We start from the raw sequence: 27,785 nt of genomic DNA, 5'->3' as shown, positions 1-27,785 counted from the left end.
TGACTTTGGAGACAATCTCAACCTTTGGCACTTATTTTTTTCTTTGAGTGGCTGCTCTGTCTTGAACCCGATCATTTGCCTTGCAGATTGCTCCTTTTTACCATTCTTCCAAGCAATGGACTCATCTTTTTGATAAATATAGATCATGGTTGTCAAAGCGTCTGCCTAGGCGCCTAGGCCCATTTTAGGGTCGAGGCTACCTGGCGTCGCCTTGACAGCCATGATATAGATGGAAATTTTTGCTGCCCTGTTCGACCTGGTTTGGTTGAAGCATCATATTTTGAAATTTGAAGTTGGTTTTCTTGTGTTGCAGGCTGCATTATGCTCTATAAGGATAATAAAGAAAGTGCCGGATCTGGCAGAGAATTTTATTAGTCCTGCTTCTGCCTTGCTCAAAGAAAAGCACCATGGGGTTTTGATAACAGGAATTCAGCTTTGTACAGATCTATGCAAAGTCAGTGCAGAGGCCCTTGATTATTTTAGAAAGGTAATTGCTATTGTTGACCATATTATTTTTGGGTTATTTTATTGGAGTGGCTCAAATCCTGTGGAGACATTGAGCTGAATACCAGTTTCTGCCATTTTGGTTGCAAAGGATCTTTATAGGGATATATAATTGTCCTCACTGATCTTGAGTTGGATGTCAGTTTCTGCAATTTTGGTTGAAAAGATTCTTATAGGGATTATTGCCCTGGCTGAACCTTCAACTCTGTGGATTATTCAATCTTCTGGTGTTTATTTTTTTGGTGGGTGTTGGACTTGGCAACCATAGTCTAACATATTTGACAGTTTTTACATCACAATTGAATGAGTTGAGCTTTGGTGCATGTCCAGTTCTTCACAAACAGAGATACACTGTGATGATTCTGCTGATTTGCTTGTCTTAAAGTTCACTACCAAAAAAAAAAAGTTCACTAGCAGGGGCCTTTTTGTGTAATTGTAATGTATATGTTGAATTAGATCACATGCATAATTAACTCCTGGATAAGGGGTAATGTGGATGCTTAGATGAAAAATGGCCAATTTATATCTCACTTTTCTGAACAGTAATCCTACTTGAACTGGATTAATCTGTTCATCTGCTGATTTTGGTAGTTACTTTTGGCAAGCATTTCTGTAGTAAGTTGAACGGCGGAATAAGTTTCACATTTTGAATCTCAAAATAAAGAGAAGAGATGAATTTGTGAAGTACTTGCTGATTTGTAAAGTTCTTGCTCGTCAATGGTTTGGGTATATGTCTACACATTCTACTATGTGGTGCTGAACTGTGATTATGTAACTCAACTAATTGTAGAGGTGCACGGAGGGTTTGGTTAAAGCTTTAAAGGATGTCGTCAATAGTCCTTATTCACCTGAGTATGACATGTCCGGGATTACAGACCCTTTCCTTCATATCCGGTTGCTTAGGCTCTTGCGGGTGTTGGGCCATGGAGATGCAGATGCTAGTGACTGTATGAATGACATTCTTGCTCAGGTTAGTTGCTCTCTTTGGTTTTAATATTCCGCTGTTACATTTTGTCTGAATCTTAGCAATCCACCTACTTCTTAGAGGTTTTGATATAGCTGTTGGACATTTGTGTTTTTGCTATTCTTTCTATTTGTTTGATCAGTTTACTCATGAACTTCAGGTGATTTTCACTGTTCATGTATCCGTACAATTTCACGGTGGAGATTTTTTTTTTGTTAAAATAAATAGATCGTCATGCTTTTGAACATATGGTAAATGAAATGTTGAGTTTCATGACTCCAGTTTAATTGCAGTTCATGCATTTGTTGGACCATCTTTCATTTAGGTTGTTGGCCATATGAGCTCTGTTCTTCAACTTTTATTCCATATTGTTTCTTTTCCTCTTCAACTCATGGGAAATACATTCATACAATTAAAAACAATTACAATCATGTTTGTGATTAATGGATTAGCTCCCTAGTAAACATCTTGTCTTTTGTTTAGTTTTCAAAAATTGCATTCCTGGATCAGGACCCAGACTATTGGCACAGGAACTAGGAGAGAGAGCCTGTTCTGTTTCACCCTTGTATAAGACACGTATAAGGTAGAGATTGAAATCTGGACATAGAGCTCATTTTGACATTGAAGATTGAGGTGCTTTATTGAGATTGATACAGTGACCATGTTGACCGGTAATATTTAATTTGAGGGAATTCACAATTACTCCCTTAACTATTTACCGACTGAACTCTACACTTCCTAAAATTACTATTAGCTCCTCATGCCTAATAGCATTAGGTTTCTGGCAGAGATTAATGTAAAAGGTCCATTATACCCTGTACTCTAATTACCAAAATTTCAAGTAACAAAATTACCCTTTAAATTAATTAGAAAAAAGACCCAGATATAACAACCCATGTGGTTTTAGGAGATGGGTGAAAACACACTCCCTTCACCCATCTTCATCCCTAAACGAAAGAAAACACTCCTGCAATGGTAGAGATCTAGATTGAATAAGGGTCATTGTTCCAGATGGAAAAAAACAAGGGGAACAAGAGGAGAAATGGTCTATTATGCACTCTACCGATTTCAAATGTGTATCTGTTCCCTAGACTCCATTATCGGCACTCTGCTTTCCTTGACGGCTTTATAGTTTATACTTTCCTTTTCTTCCTGTTCTAAGTCTTACCCCTCTCTCTATCTCTTACACTCAAACTGCAAAATTACTCACAGTTTTGTTTGCTTATAATCCAAGGACAAACCTTTTCTCCGGAATCCTGCCATAGTTTAGAGGTGTTTTATGATGAAATGATTCTAGTTTTTCATGCCTTTCCCTTTATACCCTATTATATTCAGAAATGCCTTACAGTTTTGCTGCTCAATTTCTCTATTAGAAATCTAGGTGATACTAGAACTTAGAAGTCTCAGGCTTTGCTTTGCTTTGAGCTCTCATCCTGTAGTGGAAGGCCTATCAACTAACTTTAGTAAATCGAACAAGATCTTTGCTAATGATTTCTTTCCATCCCTAGTCATAGGATCTCCTTCGTGAAAATTAGAGCTAGATTGTGCTGATGCCAAGAAAAATGAGTGAACCAAGACACAATATTACCCTATTTTATTCTTGGCTGACTTGAATTCTTGGAAAAACCTAGAAATGGTATTACCCTATTTTAGTCTAGCTTGAACCTGATCAATCTTAAGAAGACCCGTAACAATAGAAACTCGGGCTTGTGTTGAAACCATCAGCAGTTGCAAATCTCTACTGAGTTCTGCAGGTTGAGTTGTGATCTTGTAAGCGGGGTTTGTTCAACTAACCAGATACTGAGGTTCACTCCATTCTCTCCTCTTTGATGATGGAGGAAGCAGTGATGGTCTCCACCGGTTTACAATCAGCCAGTTTGATTTCATTTATAGCTCTGAGGGGACTTGGAAGGTTAGGGAAATAAAATGGCATGGGATACGTAACTTATATTAAGGGTAAAATTGTAGTAACATATAATATAAGTGGATACATTAGTAACTTAAGTCAAGGGTATAATAGTAACAATATAGAGCTCAGACCTGGTTTGGTATTCTGAGAAATGCATAGATGCCATGTTAAATGCCTGTTAACAAATTGTTGGGGGGGGGGGGTACAGTAAACATATGCAAACTACAGGTTTTTATCAGTAATGTGGTAAAGTTCATGGGGGTAACAGTAATCATCCCTTGATTTAATTATTCTTTTTCCATTTTGCAGTGGCTATCAATGAATGAAATAGGGAACCTGCTTGAGTGATGCAGTAGCATTACATCAGTGGACTGATTATATAATTTTGGAAACGAGGCCCAATGTTAGCCTAAAATCCAAGCTGATTTCTTAGTTTTGGGTCCATTCAAGTCACACTAGTGGCTGTATTAGTCGGGATTACTTTAATTGATTGCTTGTGCAAGTAATACCAAAAGAGCCGTTGAGAATTGATGTGTTTGTGTAACTTTTGGTGTTTCCACTTAATTTTAGGGTCCACTGCATTCGGAAATATGTAATGACTAAGTGACAATTGGGAAATAATAAACAATATAAGAGACAATGTGAATTGATGTTGATGTTTTGTTCTTTGATGCATCACAAGTTTTGAAGCAATATAAAAGCAGTTTGATTATTGCATCTCAGTTATATCGGAAAATCAACTATAAGTTCAATATCAATCAATTGTTTCAACCCCCATCAGCTTGCACTTGTGTCATGGCTTGATGATGAACAAGGGTTCACCCACTGGCCAAAACCCTGGAATGGGCCCCCAGGCCACTCCAAATTGGCACACCTAGGGTTGGACGAGTTCCATTCCAGCCCTAAATACTTGCTAGATTTAATTTTCAGAATTTTCTGTTTTCATTTTGAGTTTTTTTTTTTATGATTTGACCCTCTTAAATTGGGCCGAAACTCTAGTTGGCTCCCTTAAGTGGGATAAATTACAAATCACCCACAACTTAATGGTTGGGGTCAGTTCTCAGTTGACTCCTGATGTGAAATGACCAAAATACTCTCCCAATGTTGAATTACTAAAGTACCCTTGTTTCTCATACCATACCCAATCCTTAGGTGGATGTGAGGATTCCCTCTTCACCCATCTTCTTCCTACACCTTATCGGAAACCACTGCCCCACCTTCCCCTGAGATCCAACTCTCCAGAGATACCATCTCAGAGGTTGAGAAATTCTCTATAACTGAATTTGAAATTGCTTCCATCTTGCTTGTTGGAATTACTATTTATGGCAAACCGAGTTGGTAGCAGAGGAGTCTCTTCTAGTACTTCCACCTTCTTATCTCTTCCTTATCTCTGTGTACTCTGCTAGTAAGTCGTTACCAGAATGCATCCCAATTTACCTCTTATCTTGATTTTAATTTTCTTTGAGTTCGAGTTTGTTGATCTCTATCTACTCCTCTCTGTCTACTAATCTATAATCCAGCGTCTTTTCTAGTCTCTCCATTTGTTTTGATTTTAATTTCTCTTTGTTTTAATTCTGTACTTAAGAGTTTTCTCCGATGACCCTAGCTTGGAATCTGTCTCTTATCTGAATCGAGGTTTAGAGAAGAACCCCTTCTGATTTCCCAGTTGATGGTTTGACACCACAGTTTATATTTCCAAGGTTTGTAGCTAAAACTTTCACTCTACATTGATGACTAGTTCTCCATAATGAGGTTTAAGTTTTGAAGAATCCTTCTTTTCCCCCTTTCTTAAGAAAAGAACTGATAGTATCTTGAGTTTTGACTGTGCTTAATACCCTTGTAGCAGAGCTAATATTAAGGTGTCCTGGTGGTAATGTTTTATTTATTTATTCATTTTTTATTTTTTGACGTTGGGTAATTTCCGATAGGGTGGTTTCCAGCAATGAAGCGGTGGTGGGTGGTTTCATGTAGGGTGAAGGAAGAATAATCCCTTCACCCACCAAAGGTTTGGGTATGGTATGAGATACAAGGGTAATTTAGTAATTTTTCTGTTTAAATTTCATGGAAGGGTATTTTGGTAATTTCATATTGGGAGTTAACTGGACACTAAACCCAACTGTTGAATTGTGGGTGATTTGTAATTTATCCCACATAAGGGATTTTAAGTGGGTCAAACATAAAATACTCTTTCAATTTTCAAAAGAGTCCTAAATTAGTTAGAAGTCTTCTTTGAGTTAAAGATGAGTTTTTGAGTCCTTAGGAGCCTTTCTTTAGAGGATTCTTGTTGTCTTTTATTTTAAGAAGAGTTCCTTTCCTTTTGTTGGAGTATTAGTGTCTTAGGAGGAATCTATTTTCAAAGAGATTCCATTAGATGTTTATGTCTTTATTTGGAGGGCTGACATCAATTGTGAGTGAGATCCTAGATCATAAAGGAATCACACTTAGGTTGCAGTCTTTTGTAGGCTATAAATGAGCCTAGTCTTTCATCGTGTCCTTTAAGTCTGATTATTTGAATAAGAGTTGACTGAGTTAAGGATCGTGGCCTTATTGAGGAGGCCACTATTGAGTCAAGAATTGAGTCTTCTTCAAAGATCAGTACCTTACTTCAGCTCTGGCACTCTTCTTCCAGTCTCTGACATCTTCAAGAATCTACACCAGCTTCCAAGTAAGTAGCAGACCACCCCCCACCTCCCAAACCCATTGCACCCTTCCCCCAGCCCCTCTCCTGTCTGCACAAGCCCTAAACCCCTCCCCCTTGCTGTCACACCTCTGGCAGCAATTCCCCCGACCCCTACAGCCCCTTAAACCCTTCCATTACCCTCTGCGATCTATCCCAGCCCCTCCCCCACCTCTCCCCTACCCTGCGGCACCCTCCGTCCCCCTTTTATATTCCCTTTGAGTCCCCTCTCCCTTTCTCTACTGACTTGTGGCAGATCTGAGACCAAGAAAAAAGAAAGAAAAAGAAAAGAAAAGAAAAGAAAAAGAAGAAAGATTCAAGATTGCCCAAGATCTTCGAGCCCCATCCTAGACCCATTCCCAAAACCTTAAAAATCTTTTTTACAATTGTTTCACCCAAAGATTTATCCTAAAACCTCCCCAAACCTAACCAGAAGCTTCCTTTTCCCTTCCCATCTTACCTACAGTAAGTCTGAATACCCTATTACCAAGTAAACTATCCCATCTTGGGTTTTGTTAAAACGCTAATTTTCTCTAAATCTTTGTTAACCAAGTCCTTTAACCCATAGAACCTATAATTAGCCTTTACCAAACCAGGAACCACCCGTTAGATCCTCATTCTTTTGCTTTTCAAACTTATCCAAGATTCCCTAAATTTTAGGCAATTCTTTCATAGAACCTATAATTAGCCTTTACCAAACGGGAAACCACCCATTAGATCCTCGTTCTTTTGCTTTTCAAACTTATCCAACATTCTGGACAACCCTAAATTTCAGGCAATTCTTCCAAGAAACTGTCACCCTAAAATCAGGTTTGCATAATGTGGTACTCTCTCTCAGGCCTTAGCATCTGGATGATTTTTTCTGGGGTTTTGGCCAAGATGAACTGATTCTTTGGAATTGACCTGAATGGCCACACTGGGAGAGATTTTAGAGGCTGACACCTTTGGAGGTGTCCATGGGGGTTTTGGGATGGGGAGAGGAATGAGGAGTGGACCTCAATCCCAAACTCCGTGGTGGCATGTGATCTATCCATGGTGACCTACATACAAAGTGGGGCTTTGTACTAATCAAATTTATCTTTTCCTAACAAAAAGGACAAATTGAATGCTGTATAATGACTGGGACAGCCTGACAACCTGACTTATATAGTTATATTAGTGGTGGCAAACAATCTTGCCTGCATTCCAGGAGATGCCCGCCTGTAGGGTCCGGCCTGCTTCCCGCCCGAAAGAACCGCTCACTAGCTAGCCGGACTAGTGGGAGGGGGACCTGACCATAGAAAATCCTCGATACCAACGCCGATAAGCACTGGAGGAGAGAACCGATGCACCTAGAGATAAGGTAATATTAAAGGGGATGCTAAGGACATTTATTGATGATGTGGTACGATGAAAGAAGGCATTGAAGGAGACCAATTTGATGTGGCATGAGATGATGGTTTGGATTAAAGATGTGCTTGGGGATGCAAAGAACCAAAGAGTAGCCATCAAACCCCAAGGGAGACTTGGTGGTGGAAAGATGAGGTCCAAGCAGCTATTAAGATCAGAAAAATGTAGTTAGGATTTGTTTGAAACAAGGAAATAAGGATAAAAGAGGTATCTTGATGCCAAAATGAAGCTAGGAAGATTTTATTGGTAGTGGGGTAAAGAAATATGAGGATCTCTATACCAACATAAACTCTAAAGAAGTGGAAAGGGCAACATATAAGAAATAGCCATAAGAGGAGCTAAAAGAGGAGTGAGGATTTGAATCAGGTGAGGTGTATCAAGGGTGATGATGAAGTGTCGGTTAGGGATGAGGACATCATGAAGAGATTGGATGGATATATGACCTAAGTGGAGATGTTATATGATTTTGATCAAAGGAGGTAAAAGGGCTAGGGGCAATCCTAAGATGACAATAGGAGAAGTAGCGAGGAAGGATATGTGGTCTCCCTTGTGACCTCTTATATTTCTCTCTGCCTTTTGGTTCTTTTTTCTCCCTATTGATGTATGCATTTTTGCTGCCCTTCCCTGATAGTTCAAGCTTTTACGTGGAATGGTTACTAACAGTCTAACATGGTATCAAAGCAGGGAGGTCGGGAAGTGCATTGAAAGTATTTCATGTCTTCTTCTCTCACTGCTACTCGAAGAAATGCTGCATGAGTTTTACATTCAAGGACCGTTGGATCTTGCCCTGGAAGTGTGGGGGTTGTGTTGAATTTATGCATTTACCCTGCACTTCCCTAATAATTTGAGCTTTTAGGTGATATAGTAGCGAACGATTTCTTTTTTCTTTCAGCTTTTCCATTCTTATTTCTTTCAGTATCTCAAGCACACAGAATGTCTGATGCAGGCACAGGATGTAAATCTGATCAATTGGGCTTGATTGAATCTAAATCTCAAATTCCATAAGCCCATGTGATGGGGTAGTCAGTCTTATCTCGTATACATTGTTTCTATTTTCAGTGGAGGCAGTTTCTAGGGGTCCCTATTTTCTATATTCTAGTCTTCATGTCCTAGAGTTATATGAAACTTTCTATTTTTATATATATTTTTTATAAGATTCTAGAGGTTTGATTCCTTGTCTGTTAGATTAGTTTCTAACCCTAAATTACTTGCAAAAATTGTACCTTTTTAAAAAGCTTGATGCCTGGAGTCTAGGCAACAAAAAGCTGATTTCTATGCAATAAATAGGGAGGGACTCCCTCATTTCTTAGCATAGTTTTGATTGTTTGAAAGATTGCTGACGTTATCTATTCAGTGTGGATTCACTGGTGTGAGAACTGAAGTTCTCCGTTGGGTGTTGGGTGGATTCCCTAGGCTGCCTTTTTTCTTTTTTTGGGGGGGGGGGGGGGGTTTGTTGGTATTCCAGTTCCTTGCTGCTGATATTTCAATTCCATCTGCAGTTAATTTTTCTTGGCCTGCAGATACCCTGCCATAGCCCAATTTCAACCACTTGCAGCTCATCATATTTTTCTCAATCCCACTCTGTTAGAACTACAACTTTACCCAATACCTTATAATATTCTATGCTAGAACATACTCAAATCTTTCCAGTGCACTCATGTTCCTACCTATTTTGTGACCTTACTTGTTTCTGGTCATTGCTTTTACATTTATCCTATTGCACCTCCATAAGGGGTCGAGAGAAATATCTGAGATTTCAGCCACAGTTAAGCCCCTCTTAGTCTTAGATCACCACTTGGCTGAAGTTTTATCTCCAACCACCCCCACCCTGGGTCGCAAGTTTTTAACTTTTCCCCCCTTTTGAGGCATAATCTGCCACAACAACAACAACAACAACAAAAGCCTTTTCCAACTAAATGGGGTCTCTGGATTCTTGCCCTCCATCGGTTTTGATACAGGCCTAGCTATACATATCCTTTCTCACCACTTCTCCTAAGGTTATCTTAGGTCTACCCCTAGTCTTCTAGTTCCTTCAATGGTTATATCATTCTCTTAATTTATAGCCTTCTGTCCTATCTCTGACACTTTAGTTTATATTCATTGATTTCTTCAGTTTGATATTTTCTTAGAATTTTCCTAGCTTTAATGGAATACGCCGACACAAAGCCCGGGCCCCCCCTCCCCCCTATTATCTGGGAAACCTTTTTTTTTTTTTTTTTTTTTGTGGGGGTGGAACCAACAACCCCAACCCGTTTTTCTCTCCTCCCCCCCCCCCCCCCCCCCCCCCCCCCCGGTGAAATAAAAATATTTTTTTTTTTTTTTTTTCTTCCCCTCCTTCCTCTCCCCCCCCCATTTTTTTTTTTTTTCTTCTCCCCCCTCTCCCCCACTTTTTAGTTTATATTCATTGATTTCTTCAGTTTGATATTTTCAGTACTCTCGACCTAAACCTTAATCAGACCTCTTTAGCTACTGGAGAATTGAGCCTGAAAACCCTAATTAGCTATAGGGTTTGCATAATGCCATGGCCATCATCGTTTGACTTAGCAGGCAGCTCTTCCTGGACAAGTGGTAAAGTCTAAGTTATAAGATATACCGAACTGCTACTTGTTCCAAATCCTTATTTCTTTGCTCCTTTATTCCCTTATGTTTACTTAGTTCTGTTTATATGTGTTTCTTTCATTATCCTTTTTCTTAATGTTCATTTTATGACTTGGAATGTGTTCTTAAAAAGTGTACGTTACACTGGTATGATATTTTCTTTTAGTTTTTAATTTTCTGACATGACTTTCTTGTTTAGGTAGCAACTAAAACTGAGTCAAACAAAAATGCTGGTAATGCCATTCTATATGAATGTGTTGAAACCATTATGAGCATTGAGGACAGTAGTGGCTTACGTGTGCTTGCGATTAACATTTTGGGAAGATTCTTGTCAAACCGCGACAACAATATCAGGTTAGTTCTCTTTGGTACAGTTCATCTTGAGCATCACTGCAGCTGTTGCCTAATAATTTCTGTTAGTGAGAAGGCATACTTTGCAAAATTCTTTTCAAACTTTTTTTTTGGATGAATTAAAGTAACATAGTAACATTACCAAAACCTGAAGGGGAAGAGAAAAGAACATACAATGGGGGAAGGGTGGGGGAGAACCAGCCTTTAGCTAGTACCTAGTAGGCTGTAAGAAGGAAGGAAAATCCGGAAACAAAAATGAGGCTGTTCCTTGGGGTGTCCAAAAGAGGGGGATGAGTCTGGTCCTTAGGTTTTGCTGCCACCATAATTGATAAACTGCAGCTCCAAAAACCAACTTACTGACCAGGTCATAAATAAAAGAGCCTGGGAAGAATCTCAGAATCAACAACTAGTCAGAGTGAATCTTGTGCTTACCTTTCTAGTGAAGTCTTCCTTTCTTATAAGAACTACACCTTAGATCATCTATTAGAGACTAGGATGCTTGGGTGTTTCTTTATCGATACTCTATTTGAGGGGAACTCACATATGAAGAACAAAAATATGGAATGACTAGGTAAAGGAGGCTGACAGTACATGGTTTAAAGTTCAGTGCATCTTTCCCATGCTTGATGAGACACTGCTTGTGTTGTGAGTCTGGTGAGTTAGTATATATATGATCCACAGTTCGTTCATATAGATGATGCATATTGCATTTGAGATGCCTCAAGTCAGCCACAGGAAATGAGGTTCCTTTCTCTCATATTCACCTATGTATAGGGCTCGTAGATGTTGCTTGGGCAGGCACTTCAGATGCCAACAGCCCGCAAGTCTACAGCTGAATATTGTTCCTTTGTTGGTGTAAATCTTGTGACTTCGGTGTAGCAATAAAAAACCAACTTTGGTTGGTCTTCATAACTGCGAGATAGAGTTACGTGCCATGGCATAAGATATAGGTGAGTTGTTGTGGTTCAAGGTTCTTCTACATAACCTCTGTTCTAGCTCCAATTCTGCAATGTGGTTCTGCTGTGATAGCAAGTTTGCTATTAGCATTGTTCAGAACCTTATTGACAATAACTGGATAAAGCATGCAGAAATAGTCCATCATCTCATATAGGAGAAGCATGGCCAAGGAGTTGCCTGTATTCCATTTGTTTAGTCTAGCGATTAGTAGGCTAATGTTTCTCCCAAGGGCTTAGCAGTAAGGGTCCTTCCCCCCTCCCCTTCTTTATTGGGGGTTATGTATTTATCATTCTTCTACTTTGTGTAAGTTAGGTATCTGTGACATTTTTGAACTAAGAAGTAGAGTCTTGTATTGTGAGCCATCGGTTATTCGGTATATTTGTAAATTTTTGGTATCGTTATAGGGGCCTGCTCTTAACTATTCTCTTTGTCTTATTATAAATAGAACATGGCTGTTCTCTCTTGAGACACAAGTCATCATTTCAAAGTTCTCTTGATTGTTGCCATTTTCCTAAATCGGCCTGTGATTAACTTGGAATTTATGAAAATATGGGGGGTGCTTGTGTTAATTTTTTTTACATAACCCATGTTTGTTTTCAGATATGTTGCATTGAACATGCTTATGAAGGCTATTTCTGTAGATGCTCAAGCAGTGCAGAGACATCGAGCTACAATTTTGGAGTGTGTAAAGGTATTGCTCTCATTATGCTTGATAGCACTTATATTGTTAGTACAAGTCAAAATTCTGAGCGCTCTGTACTATTTGATTTTTGGTACTTCCATTGTATATGGTTAAATTTGCTTCCCATATTACAACATTTCATTCGAATTCTTGCATCTATCCCATCTTGCCAGTCTGTATATCTTGAGCCATCTGATGAGACAAATTCTGTTACTTCAAATGTTCCATCTGATTTTTTTTTTCTTGGGTAGCTTTGATGTAAATTTTATTATGACTATTGGATGCATTAATATAGTGTGAGTTACTGGGACATGGTCCATCCCCAAACCTTTTAAACCCCCCCCCCCCCAAAAAAAAAAAAGAAAAAGAAAAGAAAAGGAGAGAAGACCAAAAACAAACCAAGAAAAGGGTATGCCACTTTTTCTTTTTTCTTGTAGGAATTAGCAAGAAATGGTTGCATATGCAATTTTTTCATCGTCTCATCCCCCAACCTTCCAGAAGAAGAACTCCATCACTTTTCCTTTTAGGTAGTTTATAATAACAGATGGCCACATTTATTATTGATTTCGAGTCATCAGACTCATACACATTGCGACTTTACAGGACTCAGACGCTTCCATTAGGAAGAGGGCACTTGAACTGATCTTTGTACTGGTGAATGAAAGCAATGTGAAGCCTTTGACAAAAGAGCTTATTGATTATCTGGAAATAAGTGATCAAGAATTCAAGGGAGATCTTACTGACAAAATTTGTTCCATTGTTGAAAAGTAAGTTAAAAAAGTCATATGTTTCTGATGATTTTGTTCTTTAAACAGTAATCCTTGCTGTTGGATTTGAATTGCAGATTATGTTTATGGCAAACTTGGTTTTTGGTTTCTTGCCATATCCTGTTTCAGAAACTGATAATAAATTGAGAACCAAAATGAATGGTAAATTAAATCCGACCAGGGAGGTTTGATATTATTGTTATTTTCAGAAATTCATAAACCCAGTTATGAGGTTCTCCGTGGTTGAGATGCCTTCTCTAAGATCTTTTTAGCCTACTAATATAGCAGGCTTATGTTCATAATTAGAAATCTTATTTGGTAGGCCATTTTGGTTGACTGAAATGCGTAAAATCTTTTACCGAGAAAAGAGTAAAATTTTGGCAAATTAGTGTCGGTTTTGGTTTTCATCTCCGCTCTTGTCCTAGACGCATTAAAATGACTGAAACTTTGTTGAGTTTTTGAACCATGCTTGTGAGTTAGGTATTAATAACAATGTATTTGATGAGTGCATTTATGAATGAGTTAACTATCCAAGTGTTGTGTTAGCTTCTAGTTCTTAGTGTCTGTATATGGGTTACATACTTATTACATAAAGTCTGTACAATAAACTGAAGAAAATGACATCTAGCTCCAAAACAAGGTTGGAACTTGGAAGAACAGTTTAGTTTCAACAAAATCAGCAGCACTGAAAAAGTGTGATGAATTTTAATAGACATCCGATTTCACTAGAGGGATTGCTGCTATTTGCTAACTGTGATCTGGTACAACTTACAACCACCAATGATTAAGATAACTCCTGAAAGATTGCAAAAATTGTCTAATGATTTTTTGTTATTTTTTATTTTTTGGGGGTGGGTGAATCCTCTAATCTTTACTGTATGAAAGAATTGAAATCAAGAAGCAATTTTAAATTTTACTTCGTGAATCAACTTGGTGAGTTGGGTTACCCATGATGTTCTTTTATGGAGTTATGGGCCTACCCATGTATTAGGGAACTCAATTCACAAGCACAACTGGCAAAACATAATTTCTTAAAGGTTTATAAGAACAAGGGCAGATTGGTCACCCTAAGTTGTGAAGGAGTGGCAGAGTTGTAAATTATCTGAACTTCAAGCAAAAGTAAGGATTCAAATTTGTGGGTGGAAAGGGTATTCTGGCAGCAAGTGGAAGAAACAGAATAATATCATAAAAGTAAGGGGGTTCTGTGTTAACAAAATTGTGTCCTTGTAATTTTCGAAAGTCCTATGCCTTCTTTAAGATTTGACAAACAACCACAAAATCCTGAATATGAAAACAGGAAAATCCACATAGCTTCGATTGAGAGAACTCTTCTACTGTAGGATTAGCCTGAAATTTCCGGCATAGGATCGCTACTCCAGTCTCTACTGATTCCACACAGACAATCACCATTTCAGAGTCTTCTGGTTCCTCACAAGCTGCACTCCAAAAGAAGGTCTAGGTTGAAAGAAAATTCCTGCTACTCTGATCTTGTCATGATGTCGACTCTCATAGTGAAGGTAGGAATGAATGTGAATCGAAGTCCATGGGGGTTTTGATCGCCTGGAGATATGCTTTCTTCGACTCAAATCCTAGAACTGTTTTGTAAAGATTAATAGTCAGCAAACTCCTTTATTCTGGTAGAATCACATGTTAGAGGGGCAGCAGTGTTAAACAAAATTCTGTCAATTTTCCAGAATCGAACTGACTTTCATCAATGGAAGTACTTTGCCTTTTTAAAAACCAAAAAAGGGAAATCTTAGTCCTACTTTAGGGCTGAATGAAGTAACCATCTGGGACTCAACTGAATAAAAGTATACTCCTATACCTTATGTATGCATAATCAGAACTAAAATAACAACAAAAAGAAAATTACAAATTTCTAACCTTAAAAACAGACAACAGTCCCATGTATAGCTGCACAGGTCCATTCCAGTTCTTCCGGAACCATATCTAATGGGAATTTATATCCCTAAGTTGTTGACACTGGATCACAACTCATCTTATTCAGGTGGGATTAAAGGTCTGGATACAGAACTAAAATTTATTGCTTACCGTACTTTGCCTTTTCTCCAAATCTATAACCTTGAATCATTCAGTGTTAACACTATATATTGCTTACCGTACTTTCGTAAACCATACTTGACCTTCCTAATGCATGTGTTTCCTTGCTAATGGCTATAAAGGGAATTGCTAAAGCTACTAGATAAGTGAAATCTTTTCAAACAAGTTACGGATTGTCTTCTAAACATACTACAAAACCCAACAACTGTAAGAATGAAGTATAAACTCTAAACTATTTAGGCTCTTAAGGACAACCGCTGTATCAACTACATACCCATATATGCAACCAATTATTTTCCAACACTAAGGACATTTGTGAGACAATTCTACAAAGCACTCTTCTTTTTGTTTTCCTTCTTGTTGTAAACTACCATACATGACTCAGCTCATGATAGTGTCATATTCCAACCAATATGAGGGCCTGAGGCAGGCCGTGCTTGGTGTGGGACAGTAATTGCATAAGAGGGGCAGCCACAGACAGACCACCCAGGTTTTCTAACAGTAAACTCAATTCATATTTTTTGATTTGAAATTGCATTCTAATACCTGCCATTTAGAAGAAGAAAACCTAACTAGTAAACAAAACCTAGTAAACTTAGAAACAAATTTTAACAAGGATATAATCAGTGAAGTTTTCTAACCAACTTTAACTCTGAAACACATATCCCACTTAGTGAAATTGACTAAATAATATATTATTACCAAATAAAATAAATTTCTAGTGTTCTACTAGACCCATGACTCAAACTGGACCTGGTTCATCTTGGTTTGGAAACTCGATTGGTTTTGGATTGGTCCAACTCAGTATATCTGCATCAATGATGGACTTATCACGTTGCTAGTGCTGCTCTAGTGCATGCGTCGTTTAGAGGGAAGTCACAGTCCCTACGAATGAACAGTCGGGCAGATCTGACTACATTCTTGCCACAACTGCTGCACCTAAATCCATGCAACACATTATTTATTTATACTTGCGATATCTTTCAAATGCAATATCTTACTCACGCATTCTCTTTTTCCCACAGGTTTTCCCCAGAAAAACAATGGTACATTGATCAGATGCTCAAAGTTCTCTCTGAGGTAGGCACCAAATCACGGATCAAGCTTCCCCTTAGATAATCTTAGGTTCAATTGGATGTCCTATTAGGATATTTGAAGATGTTGGATTAGCTTTGTTTCATATCAGATGGGTTTTCTCCTCTTTATGTAATCTGAAGATACATACAAAAAGTTCTTGTCGATCGTTATTAGGTGCCCTGCTCTTTGAAGTGAAGCATTTCTCAAGTAGCCATTTTTTTAATTTTTTTTAATTTTTTATTTTTATATAGTTCCAGTATGGCTTATGGCATTGTTCCAAGTAGAATTCTTGTTATTTTGGATGAATAGAGTTCCTGTTATTTGTTAGTATTGTTGAGTACTATGTTACTAAGTGCTCTTCTTGGCTTTTTCTCACCCATTTGAACTAACCTGATATTTATTGAAGGGAAAAATAGTTGCAAAACTGTTGTGGTTTTTTCACTTTGATCTTTAAGATTGAGTGCACAAATTGCACTAGGCTGTAGTTCTAATTGTACCCAGAATTATCACCAGCACAGTGATTATTTTATTTTTTCAGACCGCAGCTACTTGTGATTGTGTAGGCATTTTATTCAGATTTTCTTGAAAATGGTGTACTGTATATTTGTTTTGGGACGGTACTAATTTCTTCTGTGCTATCAGGCTGGAAATTTTGTTAAGGATGAAGTGTGGCATGCCCTTATTGTTGTGATAAGCAATGCACCTGACCTCCATGGGTATACTGTTAGGGCCCTTTACCGGGCAGTACAAACATCAGGTGAACAGGTAGTTAACATTGGAATTCATCAATATTACATATCGAGATTACATGTTATGTACACTTTTGTTTCTGAAAAGATGTACTCAATTCTCAGGAAAGTCTTGTTCGAGTTGCTGTCTGGTGCATTGGTGAATATGGCGAAATGTTGGTCAATAATGTAGGGATGCTTAATATAGAGGAACCAATAACTGTGAGTGCATATATTTCTATCTGTAGTTTCATTTTCTCATTATGCCTAAGTTGGAGCACTGGCCTGAAAAAATTACTTAATGAAGATTTCTCTGCAAGCGAGTGCCACCAACCTGAGTTTTCTGTATCAGGTAACAGAATCTGATGCTGTGGATGTCTTGGAGACTGCCATTAAGCGTCACACGTCAGATACTACGACTCGAGCTATGTCTTTAGTTTCTCTTTTAAAGCTCTCCTCTCGTTTCCCATCTTGTTCACAGTAAGTTGTGTTCTTACTGACATTACTCCTTGAAGAATGGGTTGAGTTACTATCTTACCCATCACAAAGTTACTTCATTGCATTTGAATGATAATAGTGTTTTTTTCTTTCTCATTAAGTATCATAGCAACTCAGCCTTATCCAATCCTTACCTTCCAATCGGCTCTACTTGACTTGATAGTTGATGCAATACCTTAGCTGTGCATGTCTTTGCTCACTACTACTTGTTCTGCCCATGGCTCTTTTAGCTAATTCAAGTTTGCATCAGATCACTTCTCTGTACTGAAGAATCCAAGGCCTTGATTGAACATTTCATGCGACCTCAATTGGTTTTTGTGGCTTATCATGTTTCAAAGCTACTACAGAGTGGACTCTTGTATGATCATTACTTACTTTATCCTTCCTAGTTTTGCTATATTGCATACCTCACATCCTAGCCAGTTGAATAAATGGTCGATATGATGCTTCTTATCCTTTTTAGTGCTTCTCTCTTTCTTTTATTTTCTTCATTTGGTGTTCAGGATTGGTCTTCCAATACTCCTTTTAATTTGGTATTTTTGGCTTGAGTGAATTATTAGTTTATAGATAGTGTTATTTCAGTGAATTATTAGTTTATAGATAGTACTATTTTATAGTTTTATACTTTTATAAGCTAGCTTTTCCTTTTTCTCCTTCTTCTTTCTGTTTTTTTCCTTTTCTTTCCCCCCATGATGTCCTTCAGTTACGTAATGTATTTTTTTATGTTACTGATATATCTAGGAGGGTGAAGGAAATAATTGTTCAGCATAAGGGAGGCCTAGTATTAGAACTGCAGCAACGATCCATTGAATTCAATTCTATAATTGAGAGGCATCAGAATATCAGGTTGGCTTTTGATCCTTATAGTTTGGTATCATCAACAACAGTTCTCTCTTGGGAAAATGATTGGAAATTTGTATGTAATTTCATATTGTATCTGATTGCCTGCAGGCCGACATTGGTTGAACGAATGCCAGTTCTAGATGAAGCTACTTTCAGTGGAAAAAGAGCTGGCACTTTGCCACCAACTGTTTCAACTCCTACAGGATCGTCCCTCAATCTTCCAAATGGAGTTGCCAAACCCCCTGCTGCCCCTCTGGTTGATTTGCTTGATTTAACTTCAGTTGATGCCCCTGCTCCTAGCTCTTCTGGTGGTGATTTTCTTCAGGATCTTCTTGGTATCGATTTGGCACCAATTCCATCACTCTCAGGTATTCTCTTGTTTTGATCTTCTGTATCTTAAATAAAAAAAAAATTGTTTAATGCCTCATTATTGAGTTTGTCTCCAAATGATTTGTGCTTACATGAGCCAGAGAGGATAAAGTTGTTTACTTATAATCCTTCCTATATATAAAAGCAACACACTTGGTAGCAAGAAACTGTGAAGCTGATTTGTTTTTGAACTTTTAGTCCTGGTCCTGTTTTGACTAAACAGGTCTTAGAGTTTCTTGTCATTATTTCATTCATGAAGGGTCAAAACTTCATTTTTCCTTTCATCCAAAAAAAAAAATAAAATTATTCATCTGAATTTTTAAAATTTTTCCCTGTTAGTCATGATATAGTAGTCCTATTTAGGTTATTAATGTTTCCATAATTTTTATATTACTTCTGGTACCAGGTAGGCCTAATAATTTCTTAACTGTGCTTTAAGGGATATATCTCCAAATTATGGGAAAGAACTTTCTTGCATCTGGTATTGTTTGTAATTGCATTTGGAGGGACATATCTCCAAATTATGGGCATGAAAAAACTCTTTTGTCTGTCATCATACTTTCATTTCAGCCCATTACATTTGTTGGGTTCTAGATGCATCTCTTCTACCCGTTGTCTGGGAAAGCCGTTTTATTCTCTAGGTGTCAAATTCTGTTAGGGTTTTGGTGCTTTTGAGTCAAGCGGTGGCAGAGAAACTTGTTATTTCTTGGATTGGTCTTCATATGTGTAATGTCATGTGGACAGATGGCATGGTTGGAAGTATCACATAAGTCCAGCATATCCAACAAAAAAATTTTGCTGGGAGCTGGGGGGTTGGAGCTGATTATGTATAGTAATATTTTTATTAGTCAACTATTTGCACAAGTCATGAATAAGATATGGTGCCATCTCGATGTGCTATTTTATCATAGAATTGTTGCTGTAAACAGGGTTTTGAAGTTTCGATTGATGGGGTTATTCATACTCCTGAGGAAACAGTAAGACATGCCAAATTTTGATGGTTTTGCTTAAAGTATGTTGAATTTGTTAATTTCAACAGATATCCGCTTGAAATTTTGAACTCTGATAAGAATAGTTCCCCCTACTTACGTCTGAAGTTAGTTTGAATTGTGGTTTTTATACAGTTGACTGGAGATTAGTTGGGATCATAGTTTCAAAACTTAGGTTTCGGTCTTGTTTCAGCCTGATGGAAAACCAATGAAAATGGCCAAATCTCTCTCAAACAGAACATTTGTTGGTGAGTTTTGGTTGGACAACCTCCTCCTCCCTTTTTTGTTTTTTTTGTTGGGAGGTGGGGTGTGGGGGTCAGGGTGGAGCCTCGAACAGTCATTAAGTTCTTGATACCTGGGGGAAACCTTATCTTAGCCTATGTAAGCATGGCTTCACCGTTATAATGGACTAACCTCTTTCTTGTGTGGGACATTTCAGTACCAAGAAAGTACTTGAAACTTTTCAAATCTTTCATCTTAAGGTGCTGATGTGAATAGTCTTTTACATCTGCAATTACAGAGGCATCACATAACCAACGAAAGTTATTACCTTTGATCTTTGTTGATGAACGAACACAGAGAGTAACACTGTGAAAACCCACAAATGACTGACCCCAATCAAACCTGTCAAATCAGATCCAATTTGACTGTTCCAAACCATAGATATCCTTTCATAACCTGCAAACTGCGCATTCTTCTCCTATGGAACATAGCTAGGAGGTTGACCCATAATTCCATATATACTTTTTCATCAAGATCAACATTATAAATAATAATAATAATTATTAATAATAATAATGATAATAATAAAAAAGGAACGATATCAGTATCTTTTGTTTGGTTGTACATTCTCCATTGTTTTATCTGATCCTGAGGGCTCTTAACTCAGATTTGTTTCTCATGACATGTTTTTATTTGAGTCTTTTGCTCTTTGGACTAATTTAACCTGGATCTAGGTTATGGGTAATAAGGTAATTTTCCTAGACTTTGGGTTAGCTCAGGAAAGTTCCAGCAAAAAGGGGATGCAGAATAGATGGTTATGGGTTGTTCTAAGGCTCAAAACACTGCCTTTCTGGGTGTTTCAGATCTGAAACTGAAGAATCTAGGGTTTCGAAAAATTCTGCAGAAACCTTAAGAGTAAGATGACTTACAGAAAAATTCGGAATTAGGGTAAATAAGAGTAATTGGTCAAATAACTAGGGGAATGGGTTCTATGACTTAGGGCGATACTAGGGGAAGTAGCAAAGGGTCTAAAGGGGCTGGGAATCAAGGTAGAACGGGGGAGGGGGTATGTTGTAACGCAGGAAGAAGGGGATGGGGAGGGCCACGGTAGTTAGGAGAAGGGAGGTAAACTGGCTGAAATTGAGGGTGAAGGGGCAGGGGTTTGTTTGTGACGGGGTGGAGTGGATTCCTAGGTCAAGGCGGGGGGGGGGGGGGTGTTGGAACTTACTTGGAAACTGAATGGCCTGCTTGAATATCACTTGAGTGCTTGGAGAAGAAGATGAAGAACTCAAAAGTGCAGAAATAATAGCAAAACCAGCCACAGGTCACCCCTAGGGATCTCACGACTCTTGCAGTCAATTCTTCAATCAATTTTTCATTCATAAACTCAAGCCGAAAATTACATTGATCGACTAGGCTATTTGTAGCCTTCAAATCTCAAATTAACTTCACTAAGGACTCCCTAACTAATAGAGATCCAACAGATACTTACTAAATTAGGACTCTACCTACTAATATCAGGATAAAACCAAATCTAAGATAAAGTCCCTTGAGATAAGGAGCCATATCCTAACAAACTGACAACCTTATCATATCCAACAACTAACAAACAAACAACTGAATTGCTTACCAAATGAGGACTCCTAATAAAATAAATATAATTAAACTCTGAAATATTAGCTGGACTCGATCCAACTAAGACAGACTCGAACCAGGGGGTGCAAAATGACCAATTTGCCCTGGACTGGTTTGGCCCCCCTGGATTGGGTCCTACTTCTGAATGGGCTTGGGCCCTCTTTTGGCTCTTCTTGGGCTGTCTGGGGCCAGGCTACATCGTGGACACCCTACTGAATGTCATAACTCAGATGAATTTTTTTCAGCCACCTTATTAATATATTCCATGGAAGGGACATTCCTCACAGGCTGTGTGCGTGGTTCCCAAACTATTTTTTTCTTCTTCACATATTCTCTTATTTCAACTTCTCAGAGCTAGTTGCTTACCTTTCCTGTTTGAGTTGAACCCAAGAAACCTGGATTCCATTGAGTTGGTGGAAATTTAGGGCTTTGTGTAACTTGAAGTCTTGCACTTTGGACTTCACACCAGGGTGAATTGGAAAAAGCATAATTGTAGTTTCATGACCTTTTTGTGATATCTTGCTTTGTCACAAGGCTGTTGTTATATGGCAGGCTTGGATGTGTAAAGGGGTCCATATGATTGAGGATCCTACACCCACCTGATTGGTCAAATCTCAGGTTCTGAGAACCTCAGGAAGTGGTTGAAAAGTGAGTCTGAAGTTTCATAGAATTACAAGAATGCTGATTGGTTGTTGGGCTGCATAATTCGTTTGAGTCATTGGAAGATTTCTATACTAGATGGCAACCTAATTATGTTTTAATCTATTTGGTGTTTCTTTCATTATTTTTCGTTCTTTAGCAAATACATATTGACATATTGTTTTAATTTTTAAGGTACAAGCCATCCTCCACCAAGTGGCACAGATGTTCTACTGGATCTCCTATCAATAGGGACTCCGTCTGTGCAAACCAATCCATCAACCCCCAGTCAGAACGGCCAAATGTCAGTTGCTCCACTTGAGAGGCTTTCTTCAGTTTCTTTGCCACTTTCCGCACAAGTTGCTTCATTGGAGAGGGTTTCATCACTTTCTTCGCCACTTTCTGCCCAAGTTTCTTCTCCTGCAGGAGCATCACCTATTGTGGATTTATTGGATGGTTTATCCATCAGCCAGTCAACACCAGATAACAAAGCTCTGGGGTCAAATTCCTCTGGTGGTAAGTATTTATATTGACAAACAAATCTTAGTTAAGTTGCTAAAGTGTTGCATAAAATACTGAATTATTTCTATTTTTTTTTTCCTCGGTTGAACAGGAGACAATGGCCTGGTCTATCCATCTATAGTTGCATTTCAGAGCAGCTCCTTGAAGATAATGTTCAGCTTCTCAAAGTCTGCTGGAAACCCACAAACAACGATCATCCAAGCTACTTTTACAAATATGTCGTCCAATGTCTACACAGACTTTATTTTCCAGGCAGCAGTTCCAAAGGTAACTGTAAACCAGATTCATCTGGTGACTTCCCATAGTTATGCTGTAGTGTCAATCATGACTTCCCACAGTTATGCTGTAGCGTCAATCTCTTCTATGGAGTAAATTTGTTCTAACTAGTGGAAGTTTTATTATGCTTATTGAATTTTCACTTCATTGAAGAAGTGATTAAAAATGAAGTTCTGAATATATAAACCATACGAAAGCTAACAAGTAAATTATTTCAGAGCAAAACTACCCTATGGTGTCAAAAATAATTAGAAGGCTTAAAACTAAGTAGGAAAACAAAATACCTAGTGTTTTAACTTTGGTTGTGATCAATTGGATGATGAAGTGGTGAAAGTTGATAGGAAGGAGATTCTGCAAAGTGTTAATTTTTTATTTACCTTGGCTTAATCATAGATGATGAAGGTGATATCGGGGACAATGTTTCTCAAAGAATTTAATAGGGTGAACAACGTGGAGAGGTGCGTCCAGGGTCTTGTGCATGAAAGTTTTTTTTTTTTTTTTGGGAGTGGGGTGGGGTGATTTTCATTACCAAAACCCTAGAAGTCTCAAGCTCTATATGTCTAGGAGATGCGAGCTGGAAGATTGGAAAAAAAATGAAAAAACATCTAAGCCCCAGGAAGCAACAGTATGCATGTTCCTAAAGAGTCTTAAGAGAGCCGTGACAAAGTCGGAGGTCCATCTTCAAAGGTTCCTCTCCATCTAGTATGTAAGATGTTTATAATTGGTGACGTAGAATAGCTTGAAATGGTAATGTCCAAGCAAAGAGTAAAGGTCCCGTGCTTTGAGGTTGGATGGAGTTAAATCTTCTCCAAAAAGTGGATGTTGAATTATCGTGGAAGTTGAATATTTCACTGTTCTTAAGAGCACTTTTAAAAGATGATGAAACCGATCAAATAGGTAATTGGTTCTTTGTGGAATAAATGTTGTTCAATAAGATTTTGAGGTCATATATTTATCTAGTTATAACCTAAATTATTATACTCATGCAGATTTTAGGCTTTTTTTTCCTTGTTAAAATCTCTTAATATATAAACCATATGCATATTTTATCTTTTTTGTCCTATATTTCACTGTTCTGCACTTAAAGAGATGCCGATCAATAGTATGGTCTTGTGGAATGTTGTTCAAGATTGGGTTATATTTTTGTTACCTAAATTATTATATTCATGCAGATTTTAGGCTTTTTTTTCCTTGTTAAAATCTCTTAATATATAAACCATATGCATATTTTATCTTTTTTGTCCTAATGCAATGTAAACTTATGCTGTGTATCATCTACAGTTTGTTCAACTACACTTAGATCCAGCTAGCAGTAACTCTCTTCCTGCCAGTGGTAACGGGTCAGTCACACAAAAGTTCCGCGTTACTAATAGCCAACATGGACAGGTACCAAAATAACTTCCATTTCTTTAGTTCTTGTGTGTATTTCTACTTTCTAGCATTGGGTTTCATTGCATCAGTTTGGAGATTTTTTAATATTAATTTTTAAGTTTTATTACTATACCAGGATTTTTTAAGGCTCGTTTTGGGTAGACAGAAAGTGAAAATAAAATAATAGAAGACAACAGATTCTAGTCGTTACTAGGAATTGCTTATGTAACTGAACTGAAAAACATGCCAAGTTTGGCTTCATTTTTGGCCATATATTGGTGAAACCTCTTCCACAACGCCCCTCCCTCAACACACCCAAAAGTAAATAAATGAAAGAATAAAGAACACCTTACTGCATCACCTCTACGTCCAACCAAATACCTAATGGAAAGCTTCTTTTATGCTCCTCTTCATTGCACTTCTTACTTCGCTAAATTTTTTTTCTTGTTTCTGTTCATGGATATGTTTATTTTATGTGACAATTATAAATAATCTCCTAGTGTCTTTTGCATTTGATTTCCTTCATCATTGAGGGATTAAATACCACAATAACTGATTTCTAAATTTTTGATTTGATCTTTATGTTCATCCAAAGATAATCTCTAACGAATACACTTTCAGGAAACTTTTTTTCTCCTTGATATTTAGAACTTCCCAACCAAAACAAAGGCTAAACCAGATTCTATCCATTGGAGAGACAACAATGATTTTGAAATCTGAAAGAGTGAGATCTTTGCATTACAAAGTATTATTAGTGTATTAGAATGTTTACCTTATGTTATGGAACCATGCCTGTGCTGAGCAAGGGCATAATTAGAACATGGCCTAAACCTTTTTCTCCAATCCTCCCTCTCCCTTTTACTTGCCTCATGATGAGTTTATAGAAACAAAGCTACATAGATAGTGATACTAGGAAGGAATTAAGGAGCATAAATATATCCTTTGTCTTAGTGTGTTATCCAGACTTCTATTGGTATTTTCTAATTCCCAATAATTGTTGACGTTCAGTGCCTCTGACCTTTACTTGCCTGCTCCTACCCCTGCTCCTACCATTAGTAAACTCTACACATATCTAACTCCGACAGCTAAGTTGTCTTTGGGTTCCAAATGGTTTTCTTTTTTGTATGACACTTCAATTATTGTTATTTTTCAGAAACCACTTGCTATGCGTATACGGATAGCTTACAAGGTGAATGGCCAAGATGCTCTGGAACAGGGACAAGTCAATAATTTTCCTGCTGGCTTGTAAGGTGGATGCCTGTTCAGTCTCTAAAACATCGGACATCCGGAGCTGAAGTCTTCCCCATGAATGGCCTTTGAAGTTCATTGCTCCTAGAACTGTGAGGGATTGCAGTATTCTTCTTTCTTTATTTCAGGAGCAATGATATAGCTTCTAGCATTTGGCGTCAAGTTTACACACTTTGAGCCGCGGTTCCTGGATGGCCCATTGTGCCTTTTTTGTGTGATCAGTGTACATTGTAGTATAATCTTCCATGAGCGTTTCAGGTACTTCTGATCCAGGTTGAGAGAGTATTGCTTTGGAGTTATTTCAAACAGAGCTGTATTTGCTGCTTTGTACGGATTGAACCTCCCACTGCAATTGGAAGTCGGGGGACTTTGAAAGGTGTGTTTCATGTAGTTTTGAAAACCTAAAAGAAAATGGGAAGGAAGTTCATTGTTGCTTGTATTCATCATTTTTGTCTTCAGATTTCGGAGCCATTTATTTCCCAGGCTTGCAGTATTGGGATCCTCGTGCGCTTGGTAACTGGTGAATGCAAATTTTTTTTTTGGTGAAAAATGATTGTGATCTGACTATTTAAAATTTACTCTTGTCACGGATGTTTTTCCTTCCTTTTTGGCCAACCTTATCACGGATTAAACAGACGCTTTTCACTCTACATGGCTTCTCATCCATGCCTAAGAAATACGGATCTTAAAATTTTCATCGTGGGAGAAAAGTAAACTTAAAATTTTCTTAGCTCTGGGTTTATGGGGAAATAGAGAGAAAGGGAGTCAAGATTTTTTAAGAACCACAAAAAAAAGAAAAAAAGGAGAATATTTGGGATCATGAAGTTTTATACCCAACCGGGTCAGACCCGGACTGGTCTCTACACCCGGTCGGTCACCTCATGGCATGGGCTTCCTAGTCCATCGATTGGGGTTTCACATTAAATCGGGATAATAACCGACTGGATCGATCGAGGCACGATGAACGCTCGACTAATATGGCAACCTTTATGTATCAAGAAAATCAACTCCATCGTTGATTAGACAAGATTAATAACAGGAAGGCGCGATCTCAGGAGATATGACAGCTCCCCGTCGGATAGACTTACCAAATGTATACAAGGTAACTTTAACGGTATAAGATAGGGGACAGACATACCTCTCCGGTAAGCATCTAATACACTTTTGAGTATAATCTTGTGTAGTTTTTGCACCAGACCTCACCTCACTCTGTTCATTATCTGACTTTGTCATCGGAGGTGACTGCCCGGTACACGAGCCGGTTTGCATCTAAGATTTCTTGTAGGACTCATCGTTCCGGATACTAGAGGATGCTCAGTCGGATCCAAAGTTTAACTGAGACGCATCAATAATGATGGCGCCTATTGTGAAGTGGTTTGAGTATCACTTTTTGGAGCTTCAGGTCTTGCGTACGGTGAAGATGGAATGAACGGTCGAGAATGAAATCTCAATTTTTATTTTTTATTTATTATTATTTTTTTAAACTATACCTACATGTAACAAAAAATAAAAAACAAAATACAAAATGAGTGGTCGAGATTTCAACCTCAACCACTCGAGGAGATCGTGTAAATACAAAACATTGAAGTTGAACCCGGGTGCATCCCCTAACATACCAAAACGGTCAAATGGATGCCTCGCTGGACATCCATTAGAGTATGTGGTTTGCTAGATAATCGTGTGGCTCTTAGAAGGCTATACTTTTTTTCGGTAAACTTAGAAGGCGATACATGGATCCGTTAAAGAGTTTACAAATATGATCTTCCATGTTCTTGTGATCACAGACCTCGAATCCTAAACATGTGAGGTTCTACGTGTCACGCAATAAGGTAGATCCGGACTCCTTGCGGATTGACCCATTTATTGTATTTCTTTTTGCATCTTAAAATCACTATATGGATGGTTGGATGGCTTCTCTACTGTCCAATTTCTCTGTTGATTTGAATGGTAGAAAAACATCATCTGTTGTGCATAATAGTGCATTTAAATGCCAAATAAGTGGGTAAGAAAACTTAAAAATTACAAAAGTAATGAGGATTTTTTTATTTATTTAAAAGTAAACATTGAATCATAGCCAAGGTTCAACATGTCGGCCCATGTCGCCGTGTCAGACCCTGGAGACACAGCGACTCGGGCAACATGTCGCTAAAAGTCAGGCGATTTTGGGAGGGTTAACATTGTCTTCTCTAGTGGTTCATCATCTTCGGCAGAGGGCTTTTCTATTCCTGTTGGATCTTTGAGAGAGAAAGTGAGAAGAAAAGAGATGTTGCTGTAAATCTACCAGGGCCTCCCAGAACTCCTGCTGCCAAAACTTGCTCTACCATGGCCACTGCAGAATTGGTGCAGGCTGCAGGTGTGCAGCAGCTCAGGTTGAAATTCTTGTGTTTTTTGGTTGAAAAATGGGGTCAGAAATATCGCCGATCGGAATCCCAGTGGGCTGCTTGCAGATGGATGAAGATTTCAAGAGCCCAAATATTATTGGCCGGTTAGGGTTATAAACTTATAATAC

The 27,785-nt window shown here is 38.2% G+C and overlaps 1 protein-coding gene across 1 annotated transcript in view; it reads left to right on the top strand.

Moving 5' to 3' along the window:
- The window catches only part of LOC149021442 (AP-1 complex subunit gamma-2-like), a 33,855-nt gene extending 7,780 nt beyond the window's left edge, over window positions 1-26,075 (top strand). The window contains exons 4-18 of the mRNA XM_089149674.1: window positions 314-487; window positions 1,295-1,474; window positions 10,241-10,395; window positions 11,950-12,040; window positions 12,635-12,798; window positions 15,885-15,939; window positions 16,579-16,701; window positions 16,791-16,886; window positions 17,017-17,144; window positions 17,904-18,008; window positions 18,114-18,373; window positions 22,055-22,375; window positions 22,473-22,648; window positions 23,939-24,043; window positions 25,182-26,075. Coding sequence (XP_089005800.1) covers window positions 314-487; window positions 1,295-1,474; window positions 10,241-10,395; window positions 11,950-12,040; window positions 12,635-12,798; window positions 15,885-15,939; window positions 16,579-16,701; window positions 16,791-16,886; window positions 17,017-17,144; window positions 17,904-18,008; window positions 18,114-18,373; window positions 22,055-22,375; window positions 22,473-22,648; window positions 23,939-24,043; window positions 25,182-25,277 — 2,229 coding nt within the window. The 3' untranslated portion in view covers window positions 25,278-26,075. The remainder of the gene's footprint in view (window positions 1-313; window positions 488-1,294; window positions 1,475-10,240; window positions 10,396-11,949; window positions 12,041-12,634; window positions 12,799-15,884; window positions 15,940-16,578; window positions 16,702-16,790; window positions 16,887-17,016; window positions 17,145-17,903; window positions 18,009-18,113; window positions 18,374-22,054; window positions 22,376-22,472; window positions 22,649-23,938; window positions 24,044-25,181) is intronic.
- The last annotated feature ends 1,710 nt before the right edge of the window (window positions 26,076-27,785 follow it).

The sequence above is a fragment of the Hakea prostrata genome, chromosome 3 (assembly GCF_041222555.1).
Source record: "Hakea prostrata isolate BN-2017 chromosome 3, UWA_Hpros_2, whole genome shotgun sequence".
Classification (NCBI taxonomy): Eukaryota; Viridiplantae; Streptophyta; class Magnoliopsida; order Proteales; family Proteaceae; genus Hakea; species Hakea prostrata.
Note: the sequence above shows the minus strand (reverse complement) of the source record. Positions and strands in the feature narration are given on the sequence as shown.